Here is a 20,016-nt window from a genome sequence, read left to right as displayed (position 1 = left end):
GGCGTTATGGGATCGAGCCCCACATCAGGCTCTTCCGCTGTGAGCCTGCTTCTTCCTCTCCCACTCCCCCTGCTTGTGTTCCCTCTCTCGCTGGCTGTCTCTATCTCTGTCAAATAAATAAATAAAATCTTTAAAAAAAATAAAAATAAATTATTTTTTAAGATTTATTGATGTGACAGAGAAAGAGAGCAGGGGGAGGGGCAGAGGGAGAGAGACACTCCTCAAGCAGACTTCCCGCTGAGTGTGGGGCTCAATCCCAGGACCCTAAGATCATGACCTGAACCAAAATCAAGAGTCAGACCTAGGGATGCCTGAGGGGCTTAGTCGGTTAAGCATCTGCCTTTGGCTCAGGTCACGATCCCAGAGTCCTGGGATCGAGCCCCGCATCAGGTTCCCTGCTCAGTGGGGGGCCTGCTTCTCCCTCTCCCTCTACCCCTCCCTCCTGCTTGTGCTGTACACCTACAACACGCACTCTCTCTCTCTCAAATAAATAAATAAAATCTTAAAAACAGTCAGCTGCTTACCTGACGGAGGCCCCCACACATCCCTGGAATTTTGTAGCTTTCGACTACCTTCACTTATCTCGTTCACCCCACCACTCTTCCCGCCTCTGGTAACCACCGATCTGTTCTTTGTCTCTGTGTGTTCCCCTTTTGTTTGTTTGCTTTTGAAGTCTAAAACGAAGTGAGATCGTATGGTATTTGTTTTTCTCTGTGTGACTCGCTTCACTTAGCATAAGGCCCTCAAGGTCCATCCACGTCATTGCAAATGGCAAGGTGTCATTCTTTTTGACGGCTGAGTAATATTTCATTGCATATGTATACACCCCTTCTTCTTTATCCATTCATTCACGGATGGACACTTGGGTTGCTTCCATATCTTGGCTGTTGTATATAATGCTGCAGTGAACAGGAAGGGCCTGTATCTGTTTGCGTCAGTGTTTTCATTTTCTTTGGATAAATACCCAGAAGTGGGAATGCTGGATCATAGAGTAGTTCTCTTTTTAAGTTTTTGGGGAACTTCTGTGCCATTTTCCACCCTGGCTGCACCAGCTGACTCTCCCACCCACAGCATGCAAGGGCTTTCCTTTTGGGGCGCCGGCGTGGCTCAGTCGTTAAGCGTCTGCCTTCGGCTCAGGGCGTGATCCCAATGTTATGGGATCGAGCCCCACATCAGGCTCCTCCGCTATGAGCCTGCTTCTTCCTCTCCCACTCCCCCTGCTTGTGTTCCCTCTCTCTCTGGCTGTCTCTCTCTCTGTCAAATAAATAAATAAAATCTTTTTAAAAAAGGAGGGGGCTTCCCTTTCTCCACAGCCTTGCCAACACGTGTTATTTCTTGTCTTGGTGATAATAGCCAAAGGGTGATATCTCATTGTGGTTTTGGTTTGCATTTCCCTGGTGACTGGTGGTGTTAAGCACCTTTTTATGTACATATTGGCCATCCGTATGTCTTCCTTGGGCAGAAGCATCCTTTTAACACAAACGAGACCACGTCACTCCTTTGCTCAGCAACCTGCTATAGCTCCCACCTCACTCAGAGTAAAACCCAGAGTGTTGACAATGGGCTATGAGGCCCTACACGATCTGCCTTCCCACCCTTGTGTGTCCGATATCACCACCTACTTCTTTCCCCCCTCACTCACTCCATCCCATGCTGGTCCCTTGGCCTCCTCACTGTTCCTTCAGCACACCAGGCACAAGGCCTCCCAAGCATTAGTACTGACTGACCCCTAGGTCTGGAACACTCTTCCCCAGAGAACCCGTGGCTATCACTCTTCTTCAAACTATTTGCTCAAACATCTTCTCTTTGCAACTCAATTGCCCTGACCTCTGTACTTACGTTGCAACCCACTCCCCACCTCTCTCCAATTCTGCAATGCTGTCCACTCTGCTCCTCTGTTTTATTTTTTCCTTGGCACCTGCCGCTTTCCTACCCACCATGTTACTTACTTGACAAAGGGCCTGCTGTTGACCGTCCTCTCTCTTGGAATGCAAGCACATGGGGTCGGGAATCTTTGCTGTACTCACTGTCGTATCCTGGCTCCTAAGACAGTACGTGGCACAAGGTAGACGCCAACAAATATTTATTGACAAATATTTATTGACAGACTGAATCTGATAGACAAAACCTGGCATATATTCTCCTCACTAGAAAAATTAATGGGAAAAAATAGTAACTCTACTTGATACGATTTTTGGCTATCTGTATTTTTCCTTTCGGAGGAAAATCTGTGCCTTTGTCCATTGTTCTGTTGGGGCATTCTGGTAAAGCTTTTGACATATCAGATTATCCCTTTGTCTGCCATATGTCTATTCTTTCATTCATTCATTCATTCATTCATTCATTCATTCATTCATTCCAGGTTGTTTCTTTGCCTTAGCCGTTTTTTTTTAGTGTATCAATCTGCCTTCAAATCCTTAGACCTTCTTTTGTTGCCCAATGTATTGTTTTAATTCCCTTCATGTTTTTAATTTTTCAGAAGTAGATTTGGGTAAATGTGTGATGTACAATCATAACTGAATATTTTCCGAGTTCTCAACTGATTATTACAGCCCCGTATATTAAGTAACCCATCTTTTTCTCCAAGGGTTGAAATGTTGCCTTCCTCATGCCGTTTACTTCCATGGCCCAAAAGTTCACGTGCCTGTGCGCGGCCCCTCAGCTTCCTCCCAGCAAGGTCGCCTGCTCTTCAGGAGAAATCAGGAATGGTGTGTGTGTGTGTGTGTGTGTGTGTGTGTGTGTACGTGCATGTACGTGTGTGTTCTGGAATAGTTGGCTTACTCCCTTGTGACTCACTTAGGATTAAGTTTCTGGGTAGAATTCCTAAAGCAATTTTCCTCTTTCTCTGAGCTGCCCTTTTCATCATGGAGGGCCGGCCTGGGGTCAGTCTGCCTTCACTGATTTCAGTGTTATTTCTCACAGTGGAGCCATTGTGAGGCTTGAAAATAGTCTTTTCAAAGGTGCAGACTCATTTTGATAGAGAACCAGCATGTTAAAACAAAATGAGAGAGTTGGCAATTTTAAGCAAATAAATTGCTTCCTATTGATAATGGGATATTTATGCAGCCTGCAGTAGAGAACAATTTCTTTCATATCCAGGCCCTTTATCAATGATCAGGACGGCCAAATGGAGTAGGAAGTAATGTGGCAGGGAGCTGATGGGAAGGCTGCTGTGGGAGAATTCAGTAAGTGAAAGGAGGGAGCCTTTTCCTTTGCACCCTTTCCCAGGGAGGCTTGTACTCACATTGCCTTCCAATTCATCTGGCTACCTTTCCTGAGGCATCAACTCCAGGGGTGATTCTGTCTGTGAGGCCAGCAGGAACGAGAGTTGGGCCACGTTTCTCTGTGTCCTTGCATGTGGGAAAAGGAAGGACCGGTTCGATGAGTTAGAAGTAAAAAATTACACAACAGAAGGGGAATCATTTTCTGGAGTAGAGTCAATTTCTCCAACTCCCACCATTTGTCATTTTGCCCTGAGTCCCAGTGCCATGGATGATTTGGAAGATGACTTTATGAGAATTTTTGTTTCGGGAGCTGAGCTCCCCAGGCGGAGTGTGTTGCCCTCCATGGGCAGGTTCTTTTGGACCCCCTTTTCAGCACGGGACCTGCCTTGATCGAAGATGCTGCAAAATGAATGAGTTAGGAGTGGAGAAGTCAAGGTAAACATATGTGACCGTCACTGTCCTCTTGTGCGGCTGGGGTCAGCCTATAAGACTGGTCGATGCCTGTGGCCAGTGGAGCCTGCCTGCTTCTGCCCCCTCTCCAATCTGTGGCTGAGATTGTTCCAGATGGGGCAGAAGACAGGGGCAGCAGTGGCTTGGGGCTGGAGGTGCAGCTGGGGCGTTTAGGCCTACAAGGACTAAAGCTATCATTCCGCAGGTGTCGTGTGTTAAGATTGGTGGGTCCATAGGGTTTACAAAAACAGGGACTTTTCTTTGTTCTTCTAGAATGTGACCTCCCTCCGGTGTTCCAGGAAGGTGGGTGTTGAGTAGACAGTGGTACAGAGGTGGGGAGCGTGTGCGGCATTGCCAGCAGTGAATGGGAACTAACTGCTCAGTGGAGAAGTAGGGAACAAGGCGATCCCACCACCAGAGCCATGATGGAGGAGGACATCGATTCAGGGGTGACAGAGAGATCCTGGGACAAGCTTGGGAGACTGCTGGGGCAGAGTTTGATGTGGTGATGTGGTTAGTGCCAGCGAGTAATAACGAGACAGAGGCTGCCCTGGGGAAGCCCAGGCATGGCACAGACCAGGGATTCTCCAAGTGTGGGTTCTGCATAGTGAGATCAGATTGGTGAACTGGGGTGTGCGTCACAAAGAAGAAGAAAGACATAGAGTAGAAAATAGGAGAATGTGTCCCACATAGAAAAGGGTGTGTACCGTTTTGGGAAGTGTGTGTTTGGAGAGGTAGAAAATGAGGTTGATGGGTGTAGACGCTGGGGCTGGAAGGCCTGGGTTCCGATCACCGTCCTGACACAACCACGTGGCCTGGGTGAAGAGTCACAACAGAACCCTCCTCTCGGAGCTGTTGGGAGAAATAAATGAGCTAATATTCCGGGAGTGCTTAGAGCAGCACCTGGTACAGACCGAGCACATAATCAACGTTAGCCATTACACGGTGGTTGGAACCAGAAGAAATGGCTGACATTTGACCATTTGTTGCCTATACAGAAGCAATTTTATATGGTTCAACCTAATATACATAGACACACACACGCACGCATGCACACACCCCTTCTGTGACTATGATAGCTGCATTCTGCACCTGTCGTGATGTGCGGTGCATTTCATACCGTGGGCTGGAATCGAAAGGCTGTGAGCTCAGCTGTCTTTCCCTGGCAGGGGAGAGGATACGAGGCATCAGTTTTCATAGCGGAGTGTGAAACTTTGGTAGGGCTTTTGCTCTGAAGGTGCCCATGACATGCTCTTTTGCTGTCTTTGTCTGTCGCTCTTCCCTTCCTTATCATCTACGGATGGATGGGTGCGCTGGGCTCCCGAGAGGCCCTCTTACCCAGTAGTGGGTCACACAGAAGAGCCCAGCTCATGTTCAACCCCAGGCCTCCCTCCTGGCTCTTCTTGAGCCCTGCATGCCGGGCTGCGCAGAGCCTTCTCCCTCCGCGTGAACCCACAGAATCAAAACAAAGCTGTACCGCCTTTAACAATCATCTTCCCCTCATTAAAAAAGGAAAACGATCAGAGCCCCTCATGCTTTCTTGGGCTTCTTTGTTGGTCTTTGGTTATAAAGCTATTTTCTGTTTCCAGCCTAGGAGAGATGACAGAGGTTAAGGGGAAAGACTTGGTGTCTAGAATGAGACCCTGCAAGGGTCAGAGAGAGAATCTGACTTCCAGCCACTAAGCCATCCTCCACATTCCCTTCCCACTGTGGGTTCTGTGTGGACCCCACCTCTTCCCCGTCGGGCATCGTATTTGGTTCCCTGGGATGTGGCCCCCAGTGCCTAGAATGCTGCGTGACACACAGTAGGTGCCCAAGAAATGTTTGTTGGATTGAACAGAGCTGAATAATTCGAAGAGAGATTTTCCTTCTCAAGAGAATTCCGAAGTCCCGGGGAAGGGGATGGGGTTGCGAGCCACGCCTGAAAGGTCGCCGCCTTCCCTCCACTCACTTTGCTTCTGGTTTATTTCTGGAACTTGGATCTTGCTCTCCTGGCCTCCACATTGGTGCTAAATCCACAAAATGGTTTTGTTTTCTCCGATGTTAATTATTCTCTGATCTCAGGATATTAAGGTTTATAGCACAGGAACAGCATGACTCAATGAAAAATTAATTGTATTGATTATTACCATGTTGTTCACAGATAAATTCTGCTCGATTTGCTGCTTGCCATATTGTCTTACGTGCCAAATGATCTGGTGGTTCCTTTCTGTCCTGGGCTATTTGCCTCTTTTTCTTGGAATCGGTGCTTGTTGCCGTGTGAGAAATGGCTCTGTTTGTGTGCAGGTAACAGACTTGTCCCCGTGAGGCTGCTCAGTCTGCTGGGCCTTGGGAGATGGTTCGTCTCTTCCTGCTGCCCCAGCATCCTGGCCCAGAAGCAGTCCTAGTCTGGGGTTGGGAGCCCAGCTCTTCCCACACTCCCCCCTCCTCTTCCCATGTCAGGGGAGCCATCGTCCCCTCCGAGCCTCAGCTCTGTTGTGTCAGTAGTGTGTGTGTGTGTGTGTGTGTGTGTGTGTGTGTACGTACATACATGTGTGCATACGTGTTCCTGGGCACCTTTGGGCCAGGCCTGTGTGGAGTGTGGGGTTCAGTCAAAGTCTGTGACTACCCTGCAGGTCTTTTCAGATGATACCTTTCAGATAATTGTCTTCCTCTCCTTGAAGCCCCCCTTTACAATCATCTGCATCTTGAACTTCAGGAACGAAAGACCCTCGAAGTGATAGCTGGATAAAAGGTACATCTCACAGGAGGCTGGGATTCTGTGCATAAAAATGGCGTGAAATTCAGGATGGCAATAATTGATCCTGCCTTTTGGAGAGTGTGATAATTGTGATACAATAGGAAATATATATTTGATCTTCTTCCCTGGTTCCGGAAGCTCCCAAAACCTTTGGAATTTCGGGAATGGTAAGAGTGTCTTTTGTCTGCTAATGAGGTGACTGGTGGCTGGGGTCCTTGGATAGTTTCAGGATGGGGGCGAGTTGCCAGAAAGACCAAGCTGTGATTAGAAGGGTGGAGCTTTTAGCCCCAACCCTCAACCTCCAGGGAGGGGAGAGGGCTGGAGAGTTGAGTTCCATTACCAGTGGTCAGTGATTTCATCAGCCATGGTCACATTGTGGAACCGCCATAAAACCCCGAATGACAAAGTTCACAGAGCTTCTGGGCTGATGAACACATTGATGTGCTGGGAGGGTTGTGTGCCCAGAAAGGGTATGGAAGACCCACGCCCCCTCAGCCCCCTTCCATACCTTGTCTTGGGCATCTCTTCCTGAGTTGGGGAACTTGGGCTGTTCCCGAGTTGTATCCCTTATAATAAACCAGGAAGTGTAAGTAAAGAGGTTTCCTGAGTTCTGTGAGCCATTCTAACAAATGATCAAATCCAAGGTGGGTCTGTGGGAACCCCAGACTTTACAGCCACTGGTCAGTCAGCAGTACAGGTGGCCTGAGTTGTGACTGGCGTCTGAGATGAGGAGAGGTATGTGGGGCCTGACCCGTGGGGTCTGCACTAACTGTGAGTATTGTCACCGGTGGATGAAATCACTGGACGCTGGACTGGTATCCAGAGAGTTGGAGAATTAGTTGGTGTGGGACCCCCCCACACACAAGTTGGTGTCAGAAGTGAGTAGAAATGGATCCTAATGGGCAGCTTGGCTTTATGTATGAAGTGCCTTAAAATGTTCCAGCCCTTTGACCCAGGAGTTCCATTCCTGGGATATCATCTTAAGGAAAGGATCATCAAAACCCATGAAAATTTCCCTGCAAAGATTTCCACGGCAGCATTATTTAAAAGTGGAAATGATCTGAATGTCCCACACTAGGAGTTCGGAGAACTCAGTTGGTCTGTAACATATTATGGAACACTATATAGCCATCAGAAATGATGTTTTAAAGACTAATAAACAACACGAAAGAACAGAATGGTTGTGTGTTAAATGGAAAATAAAATAAAGCTATAGAGAGTGCAGGATCCAAATTTAATTAAAAATATTTGTATGTAAAGAGTTTGGAATAAAATTCCCTAATATATTAACCACAGTTATTGCTGACTTGTGAATTAGATTAATTTTTTTTCCTTATACATTTTGGGGGCATTTTTCATAAGAAGCATACATTAGGGGTGCCTGGGTAGCACAGTCGTTAAGCGTCTGCCTTCGGCTCAGATCGTGATCCCGGCATTCCGGGATCGAGCCCCACATCAGGCTCCTCCGCTGGGAGCCTGCTTCTTGCTCTCCCACTCCCCCTGCTTGTGTTCCCTCTCTCGCTGGCTGTCTCTGTCACATAAATAAAATAAAATCTTAAAAAAAAAAGCATACATTAATGTGTAACCTGGGAAACGGTGCATTCCTGGGAGGGTCTAGCTCTGGTCCTTTGACCCCAGAGGTCAGGTCCAGAACCCCTCAAGACGGAAAACTGCCCTTCCTCTCTCTCTTCACTCATCAGCATGTCTTTTTGTCTAAAGACCCTCCAGCCATTCTCACCCTCGTACATATTTACATCTAATTTTAATGATTTTCCTTTCAGCCCTGCCTGGAACATTCTGTCCAACACGGGGTGCCCCTGGCTGGGATGGGCTTTCATTGTTAGTGTCTGGTCTAATTTGCTTTGTTCTTGTACTGTTGGGGAATTTTCCATCAGCTTAAGCAACCTGGCATGCCGAAGTCAATTCAGCTTTATCTGTGCAGGTGTAAAATTTGGGGACAGATAAACTCTGTCCTAGCACTTCAGCCCTTAGAAATTCCCCTAACTTCCTGACTGCCTTGTGCCACCTAATTTTAGGAGAGAAATGATTATTTTTCATGGCCTGGGGTACTGAATCTTTGTCTAATTTCACCACTTAGTAAGTTACTGAGATGCTTGTCTTCCTGAATGCTGGCTAGGGAAGGAGTTGGCTTGGCTTTTAAATTCAAGGTGCCATTTGGGTCATGCGGTAAAGAAATTGGCCAGGAACACGGGGATATCTGAGATACACAGTATGAGCCGCTCATCACTGGCCCAACTACCTCGAGTGTTGGGCCTTCGATGTTTTTCAACACTGCCTCTTGTCTGCTCCCAGGGTTACCAGTGACTCAGGGCGAGTCTGGGGCCAAGGAACTTACAGGAACCCTGCTCATCTCTGGATTCTAGCCTTAGCTCACAGAGGCAATGATGCTGTCTGGGAGCAATGGTGACAATTGCCAGCCATATCCTTTCACAGGTGCCTCCCAGTAGTGGTCCTTGCCTGCAACCAGCAACCTGGACCCAAAGACTGTATCCCTTCTAACCCCCTTGTTCATTCTGTGCCCCAGCTAGAAAGCCCTCTTTGTTGCGTTGACTATAATTCTCAGCCTCCTTCCAGGCTCTCCTAAGGCTCACCCTGCTTTGTTCGGGATGAATTATGCTCAGAGGCCGAGATTACCTTTGCCAATAATTTATTTAATCAGGTTCACTGTGGGAATTATAATTTATAATAATAATATTTCATAAGCCAATAGCATACAGGATAATGTCTCCTAATAACCCAATAAAGAAATAACATACTTCAAGCTAGTGATAAATTGATTATGCTATTGTTCAGGCAAAGGGGAGATGAAAGAAAGTACAAATTTAGCTGGAGGTGTACCTTTCTGTGAGTTGGTTCTCAGTAGAGTCAGTCCTCCTAAAAGTTGGGTATCAGCTGCCAGCTTAGGTCGTTCCCTGCTGGGGCACGGAGCTAGCATAGGATGGTACCTTTGTTGGCAGGTGAGTAGGCTGTTCTGAAGGTCGTTACTCTGGGCATTGTTACACGGCTTGCACCACTGCCTATGGGGAGAAGCCTTGCCAAGGCAGGAACTGATGTCCCTTTTCTTCCTGAGACTGCCACGTGGTTCAAACACAGCAGCAAGTGTCTCAAGATCTTTGAAGAGCTATTCAGATCAGCAAAGAGTAGCCTCGCCCAGACTAAATGCTGTCAAGATACCGGTCGCACCTCTTGATTTTCATTTTATTTTATTTTACTTTATTTTATTTTATTTATTTTATTTTATTTTATTTTTTTTAAAGGTTTTATTTATTTACTTGACAGAGAGAGACAGCCAGCAAGAGAGGGAACACAGCAGGGGAGTGGGAGAGGAAGAAGCAGGCTCTCAGCAGAGGAGCCTGATGTGGGGCTAGATCCCAGAATGCTGGGATCACGCCCTGAGCTGAAGGCAGACGCTTAACGACTGCACCCCAACACCTCTTGATTTTTAGAATGGAAAAGTCCATCATGTGATAGACGCCATCGCCATGACTATGGTGTCAAGGATGCAATGGTCCTCTTGACTTCAGATGCAAGAGTTGGATAAGAAGGTCCTAATATCCAACTTCAAAACAATTTCATCAAAACAAGTTACTCAAAACCAATTCAAACACAAGCAGCTTTGCCCCAAACAAGCTTGCAAGACATGGATTTGAAATCCTAACACATCAGCAGGCAACACACCTCCTCCCTGTGTATTTCCGGGTGTTTTCTATTTCGACTTCTCTCTCCTCTCTTGTGCATCCTCTTTTTTCTCAGGTAAACCTTACGTCCTTTAAGCCTCCTTTGCAAAACACGACTCTCCTTAAACAGATAAATGAACAAAGAAATACAGAAATGCCTCCAGGTTGGGACCTCCCTTACTATGAGTCTGTTGTGGTCCACTGTAGCGTTCATTACCATCAGTCTGGAAGAAGCACAACGAAGGAACACTTGTTGGAATGGATGCAGTCACACCTCAAACAGCAAGTGACCTAGGAATGAGGCTCCTTTAGCCCTTTGAAGACAGTACTAAGAGAAAAAATCCAGCTTATTAAAGCGCATGATACAGAGCACTGCCGAGCTCCCCCCCCACCCCGCCCCATCCACGTGGCATGTCCCCAGTCAGTGTTATTCAATGCAGAACATTTCTGACCCCACCTCCTCCCGGCACAAGGGTCCTCCTTGGGGGCCCTGTCCTCCTGGCTGTCGAAGCCCTCACCTCTGTGTTCCCTGATTATTGAAACCAATCAGTTGTATTTGCGGACTGATGGAGTAGAATTCAGTTGGAACTCAGTCACGCTAAAACCCGCACTGGGATTGAACCAACATTTTATATGCAGTTCTGGTCATTCTGTTCCCATTTTCCATTCTGGTTGTATACTCACTATTACCATCAGCAACAGCTGGTCCCTTATTTCCAAGTGCTTGGCACACCTGGCTGCCTGGCTCTCTCTCAGAGCCCTGTACTCCATGTGGCCGGAATGCCCCTTCCCTTCCCTCTCTGAAAGCTCGTGCTTCCTCCTGAGTTCTGTCTCAGTTAATGCCATCAGCCCTCACCCCATCAGGCCAGCGAGAAACCCCAGCATCAACCTCAAAGCCCTCTCTCCACGAAACCCCGGACTCCTGAGCCTTCCCGGCTGACCACTCAGAAAAGTTACTCGGACCCTGCCGGCTCCACGTTGCTGAGCTCAGGCGCCTCGTCCTCTCGCAGACTCTGTGGTGAGGCCTCCAGGTGAGGGCTGTGCTTCTCACTTCTTGGCTACCCGGGTGCCAGATCCCTCGGTTTAAAAATCAATCTAATCTTGGGGCTCTTGGGTGGCTCGGTTGGTTAAGTGTCCAACTCTTGGTTTTGGCTCAGGTCATGATCTCAGGGTCATGGGATCGAGCCCTGCATCAATGTGCTCAGCCCGGAGTCTGCTTGTCCCTCTCCCTCTGGTGTTCCTGCCACTTGTGTTCTCTGTCTCTCCCAAATAAATAAATAAAATCTTAAAAAAAAGAATCTGATCCTTTCTTTTCTTTTCTTCTCTCTTTTTTTTTGTTTTTGTTTTTGTTTATAACCACTGAGGGCTCCCTGTGGCCTACGTCAGGGGTTTACAACTAATTATAAAAGGCCAAAGTCTGACTGTTTCAGGCCTTGTGAGCCAAACCGTCCCTGTCACAACTTCTCAATTTTATTTGTGTATACCAAAGCAGTAGACAGTAGGCAACAGTCACAGACAGCGTGTAAATGAGTAAGCATGGATGTGTTCCCAAAACACCTTATTTTCAAAGCAGGTGGTGGGCGAGATTTGGCCACAGGCCATCATTTGCCAACATGTGGTCTGCAGGGTACAGCTTGGATGGCTCCCAAGGCCCTTTGCGGTCTTGCCCTCCTGTACTTTTTCCGCCTCATCTCTTCATGTCAAAAGATTCTGGTATGACCTTCTCACGGAGTTGTCTCTCTCATATGCAAGGACATCCATGGGGTTTTGGGTAGACTTGTATGATTGCTCTTGTCATTCTCTGGCGTGAATATCCCATCACCTCCCTGTCTCTCCAACTAGAATGTAAGCTTCTCATAGCGTAGAAAGTGTCTTTTGCTACCTACTTGTTCTAGCACAGCCTATGGGATACAATAAGTAAACAGCAACTCTTCAGTGAATGAGCAGCTGTATTAATCATCTCTAAGTATTCATTTGTCTTTCACAGAGTGGGTGGAGATCCTTCTAGATCTCTTTTGTCATTAACTCAATCCCTGTCCTATTAATTCTTCTGTATAAAGACCTCGAGGTGCCTATCTTGTATTTTCTGGAGCACTTATATTGGTATTCAATAATTGCCTTGCTGAATTGCTTGTGTCCCGTTTTGCCATTCCTCAATGACGTGTATCAACAGAACCCATCTTGCTCATTAATAGAGTCATCGTTTCTTGTGCTTAAAGCCCACATTCTTCCTAAAGACACATTTCTGTGGCGACAAAACAGATTTCGCATCTAACAGGGGTTGAGATAGGAAAAACCGTTGTCCTTCGTTACCGACTGGAGTTTGCAAATTAGCGCTGTGAATTTCAGCTGATGCTTCAAAGCCAGAAGGTTAGCCAACGAATATTGACTCCGGCTGGTGTCTGGTTTTCATCTGATGCACACTTTATTGGGGCGGCCTGCCTGATGCGTCTGCTCTGTATGACAGCCGTGCCTCTGCCATTGTTCCTGCCCAAACTGGCCATGTCCCCAGGGAGCATCATGGAACCGAAGCCTGGTTCTTAGAGGGCACTGGGTTGGCATGCAGGTGGTTCCGGTGACGGCTCTGAGAGTTTTAAGAAGACACACTTGCTGGTGGAATGAGAAGTAAATCTCTTGGGCTCTAGAGTAGCTTGATTTCTAGTCCAGGCCTTGCTTGGCTCCAGAATGTCAGGAAGAAGAGGTGCAGAGCCCTGTGGGAATGCCGACATTGGTTTTGGGAGATTCCATATGCAGAGAGCAGATTCCTTTAGCCAGAGGGTGCATCTTACAATGCTTCCTCTCATACTCCACAAAGTGGTGGCTGGCCAGGCTCTCGTCACCATCATCGTGGCCCCTTCTGTAACCTGCAGAGGTGGGCTAATTGCCATGCTGGTGTCTGACATGAGCAGGGAACTGACTTAAAGACCAAAAGCACGGCACGCTTATGTAACCCTGAAGCACCAGGGACTTGAGCCCAGAGAGGGGATAAATTCCAGCGAAAAGCACACTGCATTACGGGGTTGTTCCTGAAACTTGATCTGTGGTCCCCACTTCCCAAGGATGTGGAGAGTGGCCAGGGCCACTCCGTGTTGCCAGCAGGCTGCCTGTAGCCAGAGGCAGGGGGATCCGGCCTGCTTCCGTCTCTCTGCTGGTTTTATGGGCATATTTCTCACACCCTGTTCTGCTATTAAAAATAAAAATAAAGTGAGGCACACATCACATGTCTCCTGCTGCAAGACCCATTTCCTTCTAATAAGCTTCTCGTTTGCCTGGGCTTTCCCTACCCTGGAAAGATTAAATCTCCAGAGGCTCCCATTATGGATTTCTAGTTTTGTACTTCCCCCCCACCCTGTTGTTTTGAAAGAAAATGAAGCCAGTGAGCTTTGTCTGCCTTTGCACACATGCATCCACGTGTGCGTGCACACACACATTCTCTACCTGGGAGCCAGGAGCAGAAATTCTGGGCAAACAGAGAAGTTCAACTTTGTCCCGCTTACCTGGGGGCCACAGAAAACAGAACTCTGAGCTGGTTTATACCTGTGCTGTGCCGTCTTGGGCGGGAGCGGGGCTGGCCTGGTTACTTACAACAGACAGCAAACCATGGGGGTGTGAAGCCTCAAGGGGTCACGTCTCTTCACTGCAGGCAGGTTCTGGGGTGGCCTCCATCTGACTCCTGCAGCCCAAGGGTGAGGTGGCTCTAGGAGTAGCCGTGGCAGTGAGGTGGGGGTGGGGAGGCACACCCATCAAGGCCTTTATTTCCAGGCCAAGTTCACACACTCCTTGATCAGGCGTCTCCAGGGTGTGCAGTGTAAGGATACAGGCTCGTTCATTTGTGAGATCTAGGACGTAGGCTGGGGGATCACAGGAATGAGGCCAGACCCTGTCACCCCGTCAACAGAAGGGGGTCACCCTGTCAGAGTGATCATAGTAGCCGGGGAGCTCATGATTGGGTCAGAGGGACGGCGAGTGGAGATGTACCTTGGGGAAGGAGGACAAAGGGCCGAGCTCAGCGTGCAGCTGGCCATCCAGGTGGCCCACCTAGGACCCTGGCCTCTCTTTGACTCCAGGCTGGGCCTCTGTCATCATCTGACATTTTCTGCTATTGCATGGTATATGCCAACTCTGAAGCAGAGCCCTATTAGGCTAGAAAGAGAGCCAACCCAACCCATTTTTCAGATGGGGCAATCAAGGCACAGGGAGAAGCCTGCCCCGGTTGCAGGGCAGGGCCAGACCGACTTCCTTGTGGGCCGACTCCCACCTCAGCAGACCCTTCCTGAGCGTCCTCCTGCCCTTGGCATCTGGGCTCCGGCCATGTGAGGCCGTGGTCTCCGCCCCACTGTCCTTGAGTGTTGTGTGCCATGACCTCACGCTGAGCAGTGGCTCTAAGCTCTTTCTGGGCCACCTGGGACTTGGTAGGAAAACATATGGCTGCCTGAGGGAATCTTGGGCCTGTTTCATTGGTGAGAAAAGCCTAAAAGTGCAGACAAACGCCTTGATTCAGAATTTGGACCAGACTGAAATTTTTTCTTTATCCTCAATGGAAAAAAGAGGGGTGTTTGAACAGTAGATTAATAGGGTATGAAAGAGAACACAGGCTTCCTGTTCTTCTCTTAAACACTTTAACAATGTCCACAGATCCCCAGAAAAGGTCTGGAAGGACCTTAGGGATCCTCGTGGCCAACCCAGCTCATTTTACACATGAACAATCCGAGGCCTCGGGGTTTGGCTGCGGACCTAATTAGCTAATGCGCCTGGCCGGGAGCCTGGGGTCCCAGCTCACAGGCTGGTCTTCTGTCTGCTGGAGCCCACACTTACTCTCAGAAAGCACTCAACATGCAGAATTAGTATTGATAGTGAATTTGCTACTAATACACAATCTACATATTGAGACCCATCATCCAATGAGCAGTTGTCTGTGTAATGCCTCCTTTGCAGTGTGGGTGGGAAGACAAAGATGAATGAAGTATAGGAAGAGAAGCCATGGTTTCTTTTTTTTTTTTTTATAATTAATTTTATTTTATTATATTATGTTAATCGCCATACAGTACATCACCTGATTCTGATGTAAAGTTTGATGCTTCATTAGTTGCGTATAACACCGTGCACCATGCAATACGTGCCCTCCTTACTACCCATCACCAGTCTATCCCATTCCCCCACCCCCTCCCCTCTGAAGTCTTCAGTTTGTTTCTCATAGTCCATAGTCTCTCATGTTTCATTCCCCCTTCTGATTACCCCCCTTTTCTTTATCCCTTTCTTCCCCTACCGATCATCCTAGTTCTTATGTTCCATAGATGAGAGAAATCATATGATAATTGTCTTTCTCTGCTTGACTTATTTCACTTAGCATTATCTCCTCCAGTGCCGTCCATGTTGCAGCAAATGTTGAGAATTCATTCTTTCTGATAGCTGAGTAATATTCCATTGTATATATGGACCACAGCTTCTTAATCCAGTCATCTGTTGAAGGGCATTTCGGCTCCTTCCATGATTTAAGAAGCCATGGTTTCTGCACCAACCATCGTATCTTTGGATGGGACGGGCTGACGTCATGAGAAAGGAAGGAATGACCCACTGAACAGGAGCAGAAAGGGAGAGAACATTGGCCATGGTGGGCAAAGGCATTTTTGCAGAACCCACGGTCCCCGACTTAGGCTTGAAGGACCGACAGGACTGGGACGGGTAAAGAGGAAGGCAAGGCGTTTCAGGTGGCAGTCCTGGATGGGAGAGGGCAGCAGTCTGAAAATCGGGCCCCAGATGTATCAGGTCCTTAAGCTTGGAACCTGTAAATATTTCCTTGTGGAAAAAAACGGTTCTTACAGATGTTAAGTTGAGGGTCTTGAGATGGGGAGCTTATCCTGGGCTACCTGGGTGGGTCCTAAATGCCCTCACAAGTGTCCTTTGAAGCAGAAGGTAGAGGAAGATCACAGACAGAAGAGGAAAAGGCGATGTGGCCACAGAAGCAGAACTTGGAGGGACCTGGCCACAAGCCAAGGAGTGCCAAGAGCCACCCAGGGCTGGAAGAGGCAAGGGAGAGATTCTTGCCTTGGGAGAGCACAGCCCTGTCCCCACCTTGATTTTGGTCCAGTGACCCTGATTTCATACTCCTGCTTCCAGATTATGAGAAAAGAAATTTCTGTTGCTTTAAGGCACGATGTTTGTAGTGATTTTTTTTTAAAGATTTTATTTATTTGACAGAGAGAGATACAGCGAGGGAGAGAACACAAGTAGGCGGAGTGGGAGAGGGGAGAAGCAGGCTTCCTACTGAGCAGGGAGCCTGATGTGGGGCTCGATCCCAGGACCCTGGGATCATGACCTGAGCCGAAGACAGATGCTTAACGACTGAGCCACCCAGGCGCCTCTGTAGTGATTGGTTGTAGCAGTCCCGGGAAATCGGTACAAGTGGGAAGGGACCAAAGCTCGGTTGGGTAAGGGTGTGGTTCTAGGTGTTTCCCTGGAGCATAGTCAGATATTTCGAGAAGCAGTAGGTAAATGGGTTAGGGCCAATGTCTTGGGTTAGTTTCAAGAGTTTCAAAAGTTCCTGGGTCTTTCTTTCCCAACAGGAATGTAGGGCTCTGGAGGAGAACCGTGATGCCCAACGGGTTGTTGTTGGTTCTCAGAGGTCCTTACTTCCATGCTCCCCAGGAATAGACAGCCAATTCTGGTTGGACAGAGAGATGAATGTTGGCAGTGGCCATACCTGCTCACACCGGGTTTAGCCAAGTCTGGCGCTCAGATCCCATTGACGAACCTGTCATCTTCAGACTCAGATCTTGAAGTCCCCACACCATACCTCATGGCCCTGTGATGTGTTAGGAAATGCTCAGCCAACCTGGGACCCACAGGTGGTGGGGGGTCCAGATGGAGGGGTTCCGGGCCGAATGCAGAACAACTCAGGTTGGGGTCAAGGGATGGGCGATCACCTGCCGAGTGGAATGGCCTTATTGATAGCAGAGTCAAATCCTCTGCCGGCCTGGAGAGAATGTGATTAAAGATGCCTTTTGGGCTTTGATGACACTCTTATCGATCTGAGGTTGTTTATAGCCATAAAATAGCTGTAAATTAGAGGATGAAATAAAACAGCAGGATAGTAACTCCTGTCTTCCTACGGGGTTAAAAAAAGCCTTCTGCACAGCTCCAGCGGCAGCAGGGGGCTGACACACAAGTCTGCGGAGGGGAATCTCGTTCTCCTTTCCTGCAAACGAGGCGCCCAGGTTAAGAGGCAGCTCTGTCCTCATGGCTGAAACCTAACCCGCTCCTTCCAGCCCAGGAAATATCCTTGGTGAGCACGGGTCTTCTCTGGGACCACCGTCAAATTACACACTATTGTGGTATTTTAGGATGCTCAGGGCTGGTTTTCTTTTTTCCTTTTCTCCTTCTTTTCCTTTCCGATTTTTCATTCCCTTTTCTCTTCCTTTCTTTTTGTCCCTTTTTTGGCCGCTCTTTTATCTGATTAAAGGGTTCTGACATATTAGTATTTGTAAAGCAGTTAAGAGTGTTTGGTAGAGGACTGTCGATAATTTCAATGCAACAGACCAAGCCATGTGACCATTGGACTTTCTTTGCTTTCCCTCTTGTAGAGATCCGAGAGGCCTTTCGGGTTCTGGACCGAGATGGGAATGGCTTCATCTCCAAGCAGGAGCTGGGAATGGCCATGCGCTCTTTGGGGTACATGCCGAGTGAGGTGGAGCTGGCCATCATCATGCAGCGGCTGGACATGGACGGTGAGCCCTGGGCATGCAGCGGGGCCCCCCGAGATGAGCCCCGGCTCATCAGTGAGACCTTGGCTTTAAAGGGCCTTGCACTTGGAGTCAAAGACTTGGGTTCATGTCTTGGTTTACATTTAAGGGCTAGATCAGGGTTTTTCAAACAACACTCCATGCAAACAACACGCCTGCAAAGGTGGGGGGCCACCGGAGGGAACAGGGTGAGGGAGGAGGCCTGGCCTGTGGAACAGCCACCACAGATCTTTCCCCCTCCCTCCCTCTCTTTTAAATAGCTTTACGGAGATGGAATGCACATGCCATAACACTCACCCATTTAAACAGTGTGATTCAGTGGCTTTTAGTGTATTCACAGATTTGGGTAACCAACGCCGTAATCAATTTTAGAACATTGTCACCACTCCAAAAAGAAACCACCTTTTAACTGCCACCTCTCATCCCTCTACCCCCAACCCCTAGGCAGCCACTAATCTACTTTCTGTTTCCATGGATTTGCCTCTCTTGGACATTTCATAATAATGGAATCCTACAATGTGTGGTCCTTTGTGACTGGCTGCTTTTCCTTAGCATAATGTCTGCAAGGTTTATCCGTATTATAGCATGTATCTGTACTTTGTGGTTTTTTTTTTTTTAATGGCTAAATTCATATGCCATTGTCTGGGTATAATTACGGCTTCTTTCCTCTCTGTTTTACTTGCTGGGTTGCTATATACAACCTCACTGGGGAAAAGGGTTTCCCTGTGTTTTAAAAGTTCTGAAAAGTGACCTATGACATCTTGAAGGTTCTTTCCTGTTCCAAAACCCTGAGGCTATCCCAAACCAGTTGTGACCCTCCTGACATTTAGATTCAGCCTTGGCCGAAGGTCCAAGAAAAAGCCTTCTTATTTATTATTATTATTTTTTTCAACACATGCTCTCCCCCTCTGAAAAGCAGCTTGATCCCAGGCTTAAGGGGTCTACAGTGGTCCTCATTGGGACTCTCAGATAGAGGGTGAAGTATACAGGGGAAAAGCAGGAAATAGAGCATGGGGTCAGGAAGCCCCTCAGAGGAAAAGACCGTGGTTGGGAGATGTTTGCTCGACCTGCAGTTCTCTCGTGTTATCTTGCTGGAATTGCTGGAAGGATGATAATAAGGGTAACCAAATGGTGAATGAACTCCAGCCAACCCCCCAGTTCAGCCGTGGACGTTTATTTTCCTGTTCAGGAAAGAGATGTTTCATCAGGGGTGCTCAGTGGTGTAAGCAGTCCCAGCCTTGTCCTTACAACTCTGATTGATTGTGACTCACCATATCTTTGCAGGCCTGATTTGACCTTGCTTTATATTTAGCGGCTTGCTTCAGATAGTTCTGAAAAGCCAGAGCCAAGCATATCTCGTAGAGCAAAATCTGTTTTCCATTGACCCCCATCCTCATTTCGGAGGTACATTTCCAGAAAAAGTTTCCTCCTTAAAATAATAGAAATCTTAATCTACACTTCTGCTTATGGAACGAAGATTCTGGGCTTTTGATTCTCTGCCCACAACTCCTATAACAAAAGCTAGTGGAATGGAAGTAGCAACATTTAATAAAAACGAGCCAGACCTACTGTGGGTGAGTTACTCCTCTGAAACGGAAGGGTCTTCGTTTGTGTGTATTCACTCATTGGATCTCAGCTCACAGGGAGTTTTTACACTGTTGCAAATCCTCCTTGAGTTCATGAGGTCTTGGAGGCCCAGGGGATCTTCTGTGTCCAGGTTGTGCAAGGAACCTATCAGGACTCGGGCAGAGCCCCATATCGGATTCAGTTTAACAGCTTCCTAGTTCCACCCATTTATTTGCAACTTATACTCAGCTACCAGTGCCAACGGCAGAACTTACCAGAACTTAAAAGGACTTAGCGATTCACTTGGAGAGCATGTCTGTTCGTTCCTGTAACAAAAACTCAGGTTCAAAAAAAAAGCTGAGGTCATCAGCTCCTTCACGGTGACACCATCAGGGAAAAACACATCTCTTTACTTTCGAAGTGTAGCTTCTTCGAGGTTTGGTTTTGCGGCTTACGAAAGATTTAATGAAGCCACATGAAGACAGAGCAGCGATGTCCGTAGAAGGAATTGCTCTACCGGTTTATTAATTGCCTAAGTGTGAAAAGAGCTAAGTGGAAGATGTCCAGTCTGAGGCTGACATGTGTGCCTTTAAGAGTTC

At 47.8% G+C, this 20,016-nt stretch overlaps 1 protein-coding gene across 7 annotated transcripts in view; it reads left to right on the top strand.

Annotated features, from left to right (window-relative positions):
* The window catches only part of CALN1 (calneuron 1), a 478,931-nt gene that overhangs the window by 211,087 nt on the left and 247,828 nt on the right, over positions 1 to 20,016 (top strand). For all 7 annotated transcript variants that reach the window (XM_034670029.1, XM_034670027.1, XM_034670026.1 and 4 more), the window contains one exon: positions 17,693 to 17,836. In XM_034670029.1, coding sequence (XP_034525920.1) covers positions 17,693 to 17,836 — 144 coding nt within the window. The remainder of the gene's footprint in view (positions 1 to 17,692; positions 17,837 to 20,016) is intronic.

This window comes from Ailuropoda melanoleuca, chromosome 10, assembly GCF_002007445.2.
Source record: "Ailuropoda melanoleuca isolate Jingjing chromosome 10, ASM200744v2, whole genome shotgun sequence".
Classification (NCBI taxonomy): domain Eukaryota; kingdom Metazoa; phylum Chordata; class Mammalia; order Carnivora; family Ursidae; genus Ailuropoda; species Ailuropoda melanoleuca.
This window is presented reverse-complemented; position numbering and strand designations above follow the sequence as displayed.